This window comes from Eurosta solidaginis, chromosome 5 (genome assembly GCF_040869045.1).
Source record: "Eurosta solidaginis isolate ZX-2024a chromosome 5, ASM4086904v1, whole genome shotgun sequence".
NCBI classification, from domain to species: domain Eukaryota; kingdom Metazoa; phylum Arthropoda; class Insecta; order Diptera; family Tephritidae; genus Eurosta; species Eurosta solidaginis.
Window position 1 is genome coordinate 149,019,391 of NC_090323.1, and position 13,147 is coordinate 149,032,537.

The following is a 13,147-nucleotide window of genomic DNA, read 5'->3' on the forward strand; positions in this document are numbered from 1 at the left end:
TTATCGTAACGAAATGATATCGTTTCGTTCGTTAAGCATGCCTGATTTAAACTAATGTTGAAGACGTTTTAGAAAGTTCCAGAAGTTGTCAAAAATCTTAATGAAATACTGCAAATTCTAGTATTTTTTCTCGTTAATTTCAAACATATTTTGTCAATTTTTCGAAAAAGAAAATCTTAGAAATCTTCACGAAAAATCCAAAAAAAAAAAATTATGGATCCCATTCCCGGTTTCGGAGAGGTCCTGGGTCATTTTTTGGTTTTTCTGGAATATCTTTTGAAACGCAATTATTTTTTATAAGTTTTTGAGTAACTATGCAGTCGAGCTGTACAATTCATGTATTCTGACAAAATACAAAGTTTCACTTTTCTCAAAATTCTGGATTTTTTTTTTCGAAATTGCTTTACATAGTTTTCGTTATACAATTCATTCTTTTTTTTATTTTTTTTATTTTTTTGGTCGAATACGAAGAATGTATAGTATATCTGTTCAAATTTGCAAACAATTTTGCTTTTATTTTCCGGCTCGCAGGTGTATGAGTCACAGCTTTAAAATAGAATACGTTACTTCAAACACTAATGCTTCAAGCAATCGCATTGAAACATTGACATCATTAAAGTTATTGCTTGGAAGAGTCAACAACATTTTCACTGCATATGTGGTTATAACAGCAAAATACCTACAGCAAACCACGCAGAGCTGCATAACGAACAGCTCCAAATCTATTTTTTACAAACATTTTTTCCCGAAATTTGCTGCTTTTGCTTTTTTTTTTGATACGGTCTAATGTACATATGTACACCTGCGAGTAAAATCACAGCTGCAAAAGATATTAACACATATTGCAAGCTATTTTCTTCTTTAACACGTTTAAGAAATGTTTATCGAAAGCTATGTAAACCAAATTCGAAAATGTTTTGGCAAGGAATTGGAAAGTCTTAAATAAACACTTAGAATATCTGTAAACTTTGCGAGTACGCCTTTTAACATTTTATTCCGTATAGAAACATTTTTCCCAATTGTAAGCTAAAGTTTCGAAAGTAATTATCAAAAATCATTGGGAATTCGGTTAGACTACAAACTTGTAATGCCAGCCTGAAATTAGTTGATTTACAAAAAGCTGCACACTCAAAAATTTTAATAAGGTTCTGAAGTAAAATTTTGATTTTTTTCAAAAATGATTTAGAAGTTGGTTTACAATTCATACAAGATTTTTTATTAATAAAAAAGAAGAAAATAAATTTAAATTTGTAAATTTTTGGTGCTAATTTTTTACTCGCAAGTGTACGTTAATTTGCGCTGAAACTTAATTTAAAATTTGGTTGTTGAAAAAAGTATCGATTGTTAAATTGTGCAACATTTAGTACATATTAATTAAGAGTGAAGAAAATTAATTTTCAAAATCGCAAACACGAAAAAATAAATTTTTTGTTTAAGAAAATGTGCGTGATCATTTTAAAATATCGTCATTGTTATATTAAAAAAATAACACAATGCATAACAATATAACTTATAAGCAAAAAAAAAAAACAAAAAAGAACTATAAACGAAAAGTAAATCAAAGCAATAAACTATGAAAAATCTTAGGCTTAGTTTACACTTTAACAGAAAAGGTTGTAGTTAAAAAGTGCAAACGAAAGCAAATATCGACATAGCGCAAATGCAAAACGCATAAAATTTTTGAAATTGACATTATTATATTAAATTTAGTATTGATTTATGCTACATACATACATATGTATATAAGCATTAGGGTGGAGCGGAAAAGAAAGTTTTTTTTCGACATTGTAAAGGCCTGGGGCCTTATTATGTAACCCGATTCGAATGGAACTGCGATTCAAAAGCAGTAAATCACATAAATTTTTTTCAAATCCGAAAAAAATTTCAGTCGCATCTAGTTGCCTAATAAGGCCCCTACTTTCAAAATTAAACTGTATTAATTAATAGCTACAATTTTGTGGTTTAAATTAAAAAAGTGTCAAAACGAAAGGTTTGAGGGATAAAGATGTATGCTTACGAAGTTTGCTTACGAAGTTTACGCAAGTCATAAATATATGTAAATTTTGAAACTTCCGTGAAGATTAAAAAAAAATTCGAATTTTTGAATTTCCAAAATTGTTTTTGAAATTGGTTTATATGTTCGAAACGTTTACTGAAGTTTTACATATAAATTTTTACACTTTCGGGAAATTTTTAACAAAAAAAAATTTCCGATCCTCGAATTTTTCGATAACGTTTTCGAACTAGTTTATATAGTTTTTTTTTTACTAGAGATTAGTTTGAGAAGTCAAAGTGTGTTGTACAAGCGCTAAATGTTAAATAAAACACACATTTTGTTTTTAAATATTCCACCACAAACTATAATGCAAAATAAATTGTTTGTTAAATACGCTCCGCCCTACTAAATTTAAACACACATGTGAATTACAAAAAATAAAAATGTATGCTCTAAACTTGATATTGTTGGAAAAAAAGAATCATAACAATAACAAACAAGATTGCTAGTGATGTATGACTTAGGAGTTCTACGTCAACGAAAAGTTATAATTTCGAAAAATACAAATCGCTAGAAAAAAACTGCATTGCGTTGAAGAATCCATTTAATACAATTTGCAAAGTATTGAAGTTGAAGAAAAATAAAAAACAAACACCATAAAATAAAACGAACATTATATAGAAAAATACGTGATATTTTTAAAAGCTACAAAATATTATTAAATTTCATAACAAAGAAAAAATCATTTAGTTGAAAAAATAAATAATTACCGATATCTATTTATTGTGTATTTGCAAATAAAGTTTAAAATAAATCATATTGTTGTCGCAACTGCGGATATTTTGCGTAATACCATAACAAAATTTTATCATTAAGCAAAAAAAAAAAAATTACAGAAAAAGCAAGATCTTTAAAGAACAAAAATGTATCGAACTTTTTAAAAATATTAAGTAAATACGTATGTATGTATATACACAAGTATGTATGTCCATATATGGTGCAGCCATTTCCTTTTTAAATGGAACATAAAATAATTTGTAAATCATGCCAATTAGTAGGCAAATGCTGACATATACAAATTGTGCGATAAATATTAAAAAATATATAGTACGTACTACATACAGAAGCATATGTAGTTTAAAAAGAAAATAGCAATGTAGTAAAATGCGCAAAAATTTAAATTGGTTGTATTTATTTTTTTTCAGTGCAAATTTAAGTGGAGTGGTTTTTTTTTTTGTTTTCACTTGATTTTTTTTTCTAACTACATTTATGAATAATTTTCATGATCTGCTGTTTAAAATTTAAATTTTTATAAGCTTAAAATTCTGTATATTTTTCTTTACATCGTTCCACTCTTGTGTGCAACAGTTATTGTTAGTCAAAATAGTACGGCTTTTTTTAAATTTTCCAGTATTTTTGAGATTAATTTTGCGGCATCGCATAGGTAGAAAAAAATTTTATTTTGTACACCTCCGAAAATAGTAAAACGTGTTTAAGAACAATTTCGGAAATACTTTATAAAAAAATTTTTAATTTTTGCGTGTACTCATATTTTTGCAACGAAATCAAAGAAAATTATTTTTCATCCAAAAATAAACAAAAAACGACATTTTCTTGAGCATCTTGAAATTCTTCTCAAACACTAGAACTCTCAAATTTGAAGTTTGTAAAAAAATTATGAATGTTGACAATAAATAAATTTGATCTGTAGAACTTTCAAATTTAAAGTTCAAAATTTTTGCTTTTAAGTTTTTAAGAAAATAACAATATCAATAATCAATAGGCCGATAAAACAAAAACAATTGAAAATATTTGAAAATATAAAAATTGATCTCTATTGCGGTTTGGAAAAAATTTAAACATTTTTGTCATAAAATTATTTTTTTTTTCTGAGACTCAAATTTTCTGTTTTTGATTAGAAATTTTTGAAAATAAGTACACATATACATACATAAATTCTGTGGAACTATCAAATTTAAAGTTTTTGCAAAAAAAGAACTTTAAAATTTTAAGTTTTGGAAGAGTTTTGAAATTCCTGCTCTCAGATAAAAATTTTTTTTTTTAAAAGACTCGAATTTTGAGTTTGAAAAAATTTTGAATTTTTGAAAATAAATAATTATGTTCTGTGGTTTTTGAGAAATTTTTGCTTTTAAGTTTTATTTCGTACAACTTTTGCATTTAAAGTGCAAATAAAAAGTGTTTTTAAATTATTCACAATGTTCAAATTTGAAATTTTTACAACTTATATATAAAAAGTAAATATTTTTTTTTGTTTTGCTGGTATTTATTCGGGATGAAAAAAAATAATTTCCTGTTCGTAGGATTTTTGAACGTTTTAATTAAACCGTTGTTTGAAAGTGAGAAATTTTATAGTTTTTATTATATTGGGAGGCTTACATTTTTTTCTTTTGGAGTAAGCAGTTGGTAAACTTTTCGCAAAGCTTTAAACTTAAAAAAATTTTTTTTTTTCATATTAGAAATTTCCAATTTTTTCATTGTTTATCTTTTTTATATTAATTTTTTTACCCTTAAAATTTTGATTTAAAAGTTTGATTTTTTTTATATAATTTTTAATTTTGGAAATTTTTGCATAAAATGCATAAAAAATTAAGAAAAAATCCGAGAACAATTTGGAAATTTTGACTGACAGTAACTATAGCACCACATACTACTTTTTTCTGTGTACATACTCAGTTTTGCATTGGAAATTTTGGTATACAAAAAATTATGAGTTTGTATTTTTAGTAGTTGAAATCAAAACAGGATAAAGAAAAAAAAATTAAAAAGAAAACTGAATTAAAATAGCACAAGACATATTACATATATTGTGTAAATTAACATACACATATGAATACATAAATACATAACAAACCTACATACATATGCGTACAACTCGATATCTATGGTATTGAAATATACTAAAAAAAGTGCAGTAAAAATAAACATGATGTGAAATTAATTTAACAAAATACAAAATCTTCGCAGAAAAGCAAATATCTTATCCTTCCTATTGACTTAAGCCATAAATGAATACAAAAACAAACATAAACATACACATAAATAAACAATCAAAATACCAAAAAACCGAACAAACTAAGAAAGTAATTATCCTACTCGACATGTGAACCATGCATACAAACAATATTGAAAATTTAAATTTGTGTGTAATCCTCTAATCTGCAATTATCTATCTACTGTTACCTAGACTACTGTGTACTATGTAGTTGATAAATTGATAATTTATTTATGAAAAAAAAAATACCATAGAGTAATATACATACGTACATAAATACATAAATATACATACATATATTATTTATAATAGAATTAACCATAAAGCGACTAAGAATGAAGACTTCTAAGTGACTTAACACAAAATAAAAGAAAGTTAAAAAAATTAATTAAAAACACATAAGGCGCCGCACATTAGTAAAAATCAATAATCACCCTTATCGCGAGTTTTATTTTCACCCGAAAATATTCACAGTTGTTGTTCACCCTATCGCAGAAGGTGGCGAAACAATTTTTCGTGTTCGAAAAACATTTCGCCTTATTGGCAGCTCTTTGTTCGGGCGAAATGAACAGCGGGGAAACCCAAATTTGTTCACTTATATTTTACAGGCGAACGAGAGGAAAACAAAATGTAAGTAATTTTTTGTTTTGAAATTTGATACTTTTATTATTAGAAATAAATCAATAAATAATGCACAATCGGAAGCTGAGTGGAAAAAAGTGAAATTCCTGTATTGCTAAGTAGGTATGTAAATTCTATTTTTTATGACAACGTACAGTCGGCCAAGTTATCCATTGTGGACAAAGAAACGGTTCCAAAATGTTGAGCACCTCACTGAAACAAGATTGGCTAAGACCCACTTCATGGTCCTTTCCAACGCCTTTTCCCTATGCGGAAAAAACGAAGACATGTACTCAATTTTACAATTGGTGGAACTCCAAATTTTTGCTTCAATGGTGGCAAGGAGTTGGTAAGAATATCTAGCAAATATTAGAATGCCGGCTTGTTTAGCATGTAATATTGACGAAAGCTAATTGAAAAAAAAAAATTGACTTGTTATTTAAAGGTGCTGAAAATAGTAATTTTTGGCTTACAGTGAATCACTTAGCTCTAAAGGGTTAGAACTGTTCCTTAATGGCTTCCGAATCGCTTTCACATTTATATTCTCCTCGCGCTCAATCAATACCAACCTAAGTGCAATACTAAACATAATTTTATAAATTTTTTATCTCTATTTTAAGGAAATAATGCTTGGTTACAAAATTTACACAATTGCAAGTAAATTTTTTGTTCACTTCTAATTCACAATAGAGCATCAGCTGTTTTGAAGTGAACTTTTGTTCGCCCGAAATTGCCGATAGGCGGAAAAAGTTCACCCGAACAAAAGAAGTGAAGGCGAACACTTTTCCGCGTGAACTTCGCGATAAGGGTGAATATCTACATACAAAAATAATAACGCTAATGCATATTATTCATAAAAAAACTACAAAAATATTAAAAACATAAAGGAAGAAAACAATAAAAAAAAACCTGAATGGAGAGAGACATTCAAGCGAATAACAAATATTTCTATTTATACTACATTTTGAAGTTTGTTTGGGTTTAAACAGAAATTTCAGCAAGACCTTGGTTACATGCTACTTTTGTGTTCGAAACTTAATGGCGAGAGTACGAGGAAGAGGAACTAGTATATGAGTAACTCGTTTGGCATTCTCATTTATTTCAAGTAGCGCTTGCCTATTACAATTTCCCAATAATGACATAGATAAAGAATGACTGGTTGAAAACATGCTTTAGGTAGCTGAAACCCTCATTGTCAAGGTGTTGGTACATCAGCCAAGCTATTTCATCGGCATCTGCAGCTTTGTCCGCCTTAACCTCTTGTATGGCTTGTTCCTTATATTTGGTTATTATAATTTTTCAGATTATACATGAACTTTACATTTACCATTAGCACACCTGCACCAGCGAAGAGATTGCGGTGGTGATAAAGTGCTCTAAGCTTTTGGTTCGCTTATGTTGCTTCAACAGCCGGGTACTGCTGGGGTGATTTATCCGAGGGTTACGGCCATGCTTTGGCTAGGATATCTGTCGTATTTCCGCTTATATACGCGGAGCTAACTTTACAGCGGAGGCAGCTAAGGAATACTCGGTGTATTTTTCGAAGCCTCCCCTGTTAGATTTTAAGTTTATGGATAAGCTTTTGGTTGCGAAATCGTTAATAAGTACTCGCCTAAAAGTTCTTTTAAAATTGTCAACTTGATATTAGCCTAAATTGTCATGTGAGTATTGCATATTTTTAGGCATGAATGTTAGATCAGGTGCCACTGCAAAACGATTTTCCAAAAACTCGTGTTTGGATTAGTACATTTGATTAAAGGCATCTAGGAAACAAATTTTTTAAAGAATACTGGTTTTGCTGAGAGCTTTATATATATCTAATGTATTCTGGTTAAATACTAGGGCTCTTGTATACAAAAAACTTATAGGGAGTTCTAAATTTGCAGAACTTTCTGTACCAGACCTTATGAAAAGTTTTACGAGCCCTGTCGTGCATGTTTCCAACTATAATTTCCCAAACATAAGTTCAAAGAAAAAAAATGATTTTTTCCCCATTTAAAAATGTTTTTTGTATTATACTACACAAATGCACACCACAAAGCCTGATTGTAGTAGTTGAATAGTAAAAGGTATGCACATAAAACTTAAAACCTTTTTAAACTATGACTCAAAATCTTTATTTCTTTCTCTTTAGATATTTAGAGTCAAACAAATGCTCAAAAAATATCATCAGCTGTTGCTTGCAAGCTATACAAATCGAATCAAATGCGGAGCAGCCTAAGGATATAAGGATAGTGTAATTGACCAATTAAAAACGTGATGAACACAGCAAAATAGTGAAAATAAAAATAAAAGCTTAAATGTTCGTGCAAAGGAACAGAAACCGAAAGCAGACAATGATATTTTGTTTTCTTAAAGGTGTTGTCAGAAACTTATTGGCTTTTGCAAAACGACATGTACATAGTATATAGAAGAAGGCATAGGAAAGAGCGCAAATATTGAAATTTTTTGAATTTTCTGTTTGTTTTAATTTTGTTTCAGTTATTTTAATTTTGCATAGCTCAAAAGAAGTATTTCATGAGAGCGCTTAAAAAGTAGCAAATACTTAAATGTATTAAATATATTATTATTCTATCCTAATGCATATTTTTCCTTGCCACCAAAAACTTTTTTCATAGCCTTTAAGAGAGTGACACTTTTTTTTTTACAAAAATATCACGTTATAATCAAAAATGCTACACCTAATTTAAAAAAAAATAATAATTTTAAACTTTAATATAGAAAAATTATAAGACACCAGTCCGCTAACAAATAGTCCTTTATTGGCTGCAACCAACAACTAATTTTACGTAGCGTGCAACATTTTTCCTACATTATCATAGCCCTATATTATTATTATTTTTTATTAAATTTTATTACTTGCCATTGGCAATTGATACAAGTGTTATCAAGAAAATTGCATTTAAATTTCCATTTGAAGTATTATAACTTTTTTTTTTAACTGTGAAAAGACAAATCTTAAAAATTTCTCAATTGTAATTTGAATTTGTATTGATTATTTTAATATTTCCTTAGTTCCAATAATTTGTATGTAAATTCAATTTGGTCAAGTAGAAATACTAACATTAAATACTATATATACATATATGCATTTAAAACAAATTGTATTATGTACAAGTACGTTTTGTAATCTCCATAAGGAGTATTGATTTAATGAAATTTGTTTTAATACTTGAATTCTTGTCATTCAATTCTGTATCGAAAAATGTATACATAATAATTTAAAAACATAAAAAATACTAAACAAAAATAAAAATACATATAACTGTTATCAGCGATGAATAAATGCAATAAATAATAGAAAGCTTGCTGTTCCTACTTTACCGTGGGGGTGTGATTTAAAGGACGCGTCGGCAACGGCGAGTACCGAAGAAGATTTAATGATGAGCTGTACGAGCTTAACGCTGACACTAACATAGTCCAGCAAATTAAAACACATCGGCTACGCTGGCTAAGTCATGTTATGCGAATGAAAGATGATGCTCCGGCCAAAAAAGTATTTTTATCGGAACCCCAATCCGCTAGACGGACCAGGTGGAAAACGATTTAAATTCTCTTGGTGTGACCAAATGGCGCTAGTTATCCCAATGAAGAAGTGACATTCGCGCCTTGTTGAACGGTCATTATCTTTTAAACGGCTTAACGTTATTTAAGTGAGTATGATTTTGGGTTAGTTTTGGATAAACGTGGGGAAAAAGTTCACAGATACTAAAAAAAAATAGGGAGATATCGTTCTTCTGCTCTGAAGCATTAAAGCTTGCAATGACGTTATAACATCGAATGCGTTCGAAAAAGTAGACACATATTTCGCACTCCCTTCGTAAAGCATTCGTCGGATATTGTAATAGGCACGATTTATAAAAAGTTTACAAGTCACAAATTTATAAAAAGTTCAAAGTAACAAAGTCTAAGGTGGAAATCTTTGAAAGCTTTTAAAAGTGTTTTCACCAGACGCTCTTATTTATTTAAAAGCTAAATATCTGGAACTTTAAAAGATTTATTTTATTAGATCGCGGGTTCGAATTGATTTATTTTATTGTTACTTTTCTTCATGCCATTGTTTTTTTTTATAATATTGTTGTTGGCGTTTGTTATGGTGTAGCTATCCTTCAGAACAAATTGAGAAATAAATCGCCGTTTTTAAAATTGAATGAGAAACAGTTTTTAAATATTAGAAAAGTTTAGAAATATTCTTTTTGAACTTATGACCCACTACTGAACTTACATTTACACTTTTTTTGAGGAAGCATTCGTTGGCAGCATTCTAAGTATCTGGCCAATTCAACGATAGAAAAAACTACAGGAAACCAAGTGAGAAAATACCCCGTTGTTCTAGAAGTGGCAAGAAACCAAAATTAACAAGCACTTTCTCATGGCCCTTTTACCATGCATAAGCTGTGCGTAAAGTTACAACGAAGTTAGTGATTCCTGTGAGTTATAGCAAGGTTTAAAAAAATGATGTCTTTAAATATGCGACTGCAGCCTCGTTAGCTCGAAGAACCATCCCTGGCATTTTTTAGAGCGGTGTTCTGACAGTTTTTAAATTTTCACCCCACTTCGGCATTGGCTATCGATAGTTTGTCAACACTACAATGCAGGTAAGATAAATATTGAAAAGCTGCGTGCAAAAAGGGATCTTCATTGGAATTACGGTTTCAGATCTTCGTATTTTAAACATATGAAGTGATGTAGCATTTGTTTTTTTGTAATTTTGAAACATTTGCTCAATATATAGCATCTTTCCAATCTTTTGCATATAGCATGGAAGCTACTGGTACGTCAATGATGTTCTGTGTGTCCTACTTTGTAAAAACGGGTGAATGTAAATTTCAGCCAAATCGGGAAATCTTTTATGGGGAAGCACACGGCATGGGAGTATGAGTAACTTGATTTTTTTTTAAACAAAGCAAAAAGCTTGCACAGAGCTTTACACTTTGCGATGCCACGAGTTTCGAGGTCAGGTTCAGATATACAAAAAAATATATTTGGTGTGTGTATAAAACTTGACATTTTCTTCATATTGCAGTGTTTTTTATTCAAAATGGGATCAGGGGTCGATGTTCCCTTTTTGCGTAAGACACCCCAATATGAAGAAAAGGTCCAGTTTTATACACACACCAAATATTTTTTTTATCTCTGAACCTGACCTCGAAACTCCTCAATAATAGTGAAAATTTTCCACGTCGGTCGTCATAAAACACTTATCAGCAAATTGACTAAAAGGTGAACTAATTAGTTTTTACAGCTGGATAGCAGAACACCAACTCAAATGTAATCAGCTTTGACCAGCTAAATAGAAAGTTACCTCATATAGGAGCTAAAGCCCCGAAAGATAAAACCATATACTAGATTCTACTATCCAGGCCTCTTGTAGCTGTACGAACTTCACTTGGGTGATAAGTTAGGGTAATCAAGTGCTGTGAAAGTTAAGCATAAGCAAAAAACAGCTTATGAGAATCTGAGAGTAGAAATTGGTTTTATTGACAAGTGGGTATAGTTTGCACTAAGTCAAAGATTCCCTACAGGGCATATTGTTGGCTGCATATTCAGCAAATGTTGTATGGTTTTAGGCGCAGCTAGACATTATGGGCCGTGTTGGTAAGAGGAATTCCTATGGAATCACGGCACTCGTCAAATGCTTTTGCTTTAAGACATAAACATGTATGAAAATACTTCAAACTTAAGTAAAATCTATAAAAAGCAATTATTTATTTATTCTTGTTTAAAGCTACCCCAATTACCCCCCCCCCCCCCCCTCAATGTTGTACCTAAGATACCGCTAGATTGAAGTGGGATTAGTTTTTAAGTACATGTTCGATTAGAATATCCGGAACATCTTCCTCCATTCGGATAAGAAAGTCTTTCCAACGTACCCGCTAGGTGTTGAATTGTTGAAAGCTCTTACAGGTCACCATTAAAGCTTTCGTGCTTTCGGGCTTCAACTGATATAGTTAGTGTACATGGTGGTGTTAAGTATGTATATAGCAGAGCAGGTACGATAAGTGGCTTGTAGAGCTTGACTTCCGTTTGCCAAAAGAGAACTATACTTCTAAGTTATGTCCTATGTCCATGGTAGCATTTTTTGACAAGGGTAATTCATCATACTAGATGTTTTTAATGATCGTTTTTCAATGGTCCACATTGCTCTAATCCTCTATCGGTGCAGTATCTCTATTATAAAGAATCCAACATCGAAACTGTGCTTATCTAATTGTAAATTTTTTCATGTTTCCTCCATCGCATCATCTGTTGCCTTCACAATGACCTCACCCGCCCCTGCTGCGGCATTATCATTCCATGCATTCAAATCGGGGGCCGTTCAAAGCTTTTACTGACTGGCATCAAAAAAAGGGTTGTCTAATTATCTTAGGTTCTTGGTTTATTTTCATTGAAGTTTGGTTTTACATGGCGGTTCCAAAACCTATCCAACAACGCGCTCTGCGAAAGAATTTGTTATACGTTCGTCTAGCGAGCCGCTTGATCCAAGACGGACGCCCGCATGCAGCCACAGCTCACAGTGATCAGGCCTTACACTCAAACTGATTATGTCAGAGTCGTCCAGGCAATGTCGCCGACACTTTACTTTTGATAAAATTTGCACAATATGAAATGTTTATGATTTTATCGGATGTACCTCATAAAAAATATGGACCTCATAATGCCGACTTTCATAATCACGGCAATACATAATTCCGACAATTTTCAGAAATCCCGACGAGACACAGTCCAGACAACAAAATCCCGACATAACGAAAACCCAACAAGGTAATATATAGACAACATAATATCGCGACAACACACATTACAGACAAGTGTCTTAAAATTTCGTTATTACACATTACGCCTACGCAGAAAGTTGTCCTCTGCAGAAATACTGTGGATTGCGTAGCTGGTATGGAATTGGTTAAAGGTTGTTGTACAGAGATGTCTTTAGAGATAACAGCGTAATTTTTTTAGAGAGTTCTTATTGATAAAAAAGGTTGCGACCTCGATGTTGGATTAAGATATAATTTTAGGTGTAGTTGCTTAAATGATGTCTGTTCGACTTTTAAATTCTTGCATGATCTGAGTTCAAACCGGCGTGAGCCAGGTTAGCTTCTATCTTTATTAAATTATGTCTGAAATAACAGAACAATACTGAAGATATGTATTTTTATGAAATCACGAGCGATTTCCCAATTTACATGTTGTCGGAATTTGATCCTGTTGGGATTATGAATTATCGGGTTTTGGTGGTGTCAGAGTTATAAATTGTCGGCATATGGGCGTGTTTTATATTTCGCGATTTTGTAAGTAGGGACCATGTTATACACTTATTTTTTCTAAAATAATTACTTGAGATTAATTATGTTCGTACCTTAACTACCGATATTTTGTAAAATAAAAAAAAACTATCAGTGAGTATGGAAATTTTAATACTATCGATAACTCCATCATTATTGCTCAAGTGGTATTTACCATTGTTAAACATTGTTTTCTTCCATAAATAAACTCTAAACTAATACAAAACACTAATT

General features: G+C 30.8%; 1 protein-coding gene across 2 annotated transcripts in view; it reads left to right on the top strand.

Annotated features, from left to right (window-relative positions):
- Nucleotides 1–8,934, top strand: part of bol (boule homolog, RNA binding protein) — a 102,330-nt gene extending 93,396 nt beyond the window's left edge. For both annotated transcript variants that reach the window (XM_067791320.1, XM_067791324.1), the window contains exon 9: nucleotides 7,765–8,934. In XM_067791320.1, the coding sequence (XP_067647421.1) occupies nucleotides 7,765–7,772 (8 nt within the window). In that variant the 3' untranslated portion in view covers nucleotides 7,773–8,934. The remainder of the gene's footprint in view (nucleotides 1–7,764) is intronic.
- The last annotated feature ends 4,213 nt before the right edge of the window (nucleotides 8,935–13,147 follow it).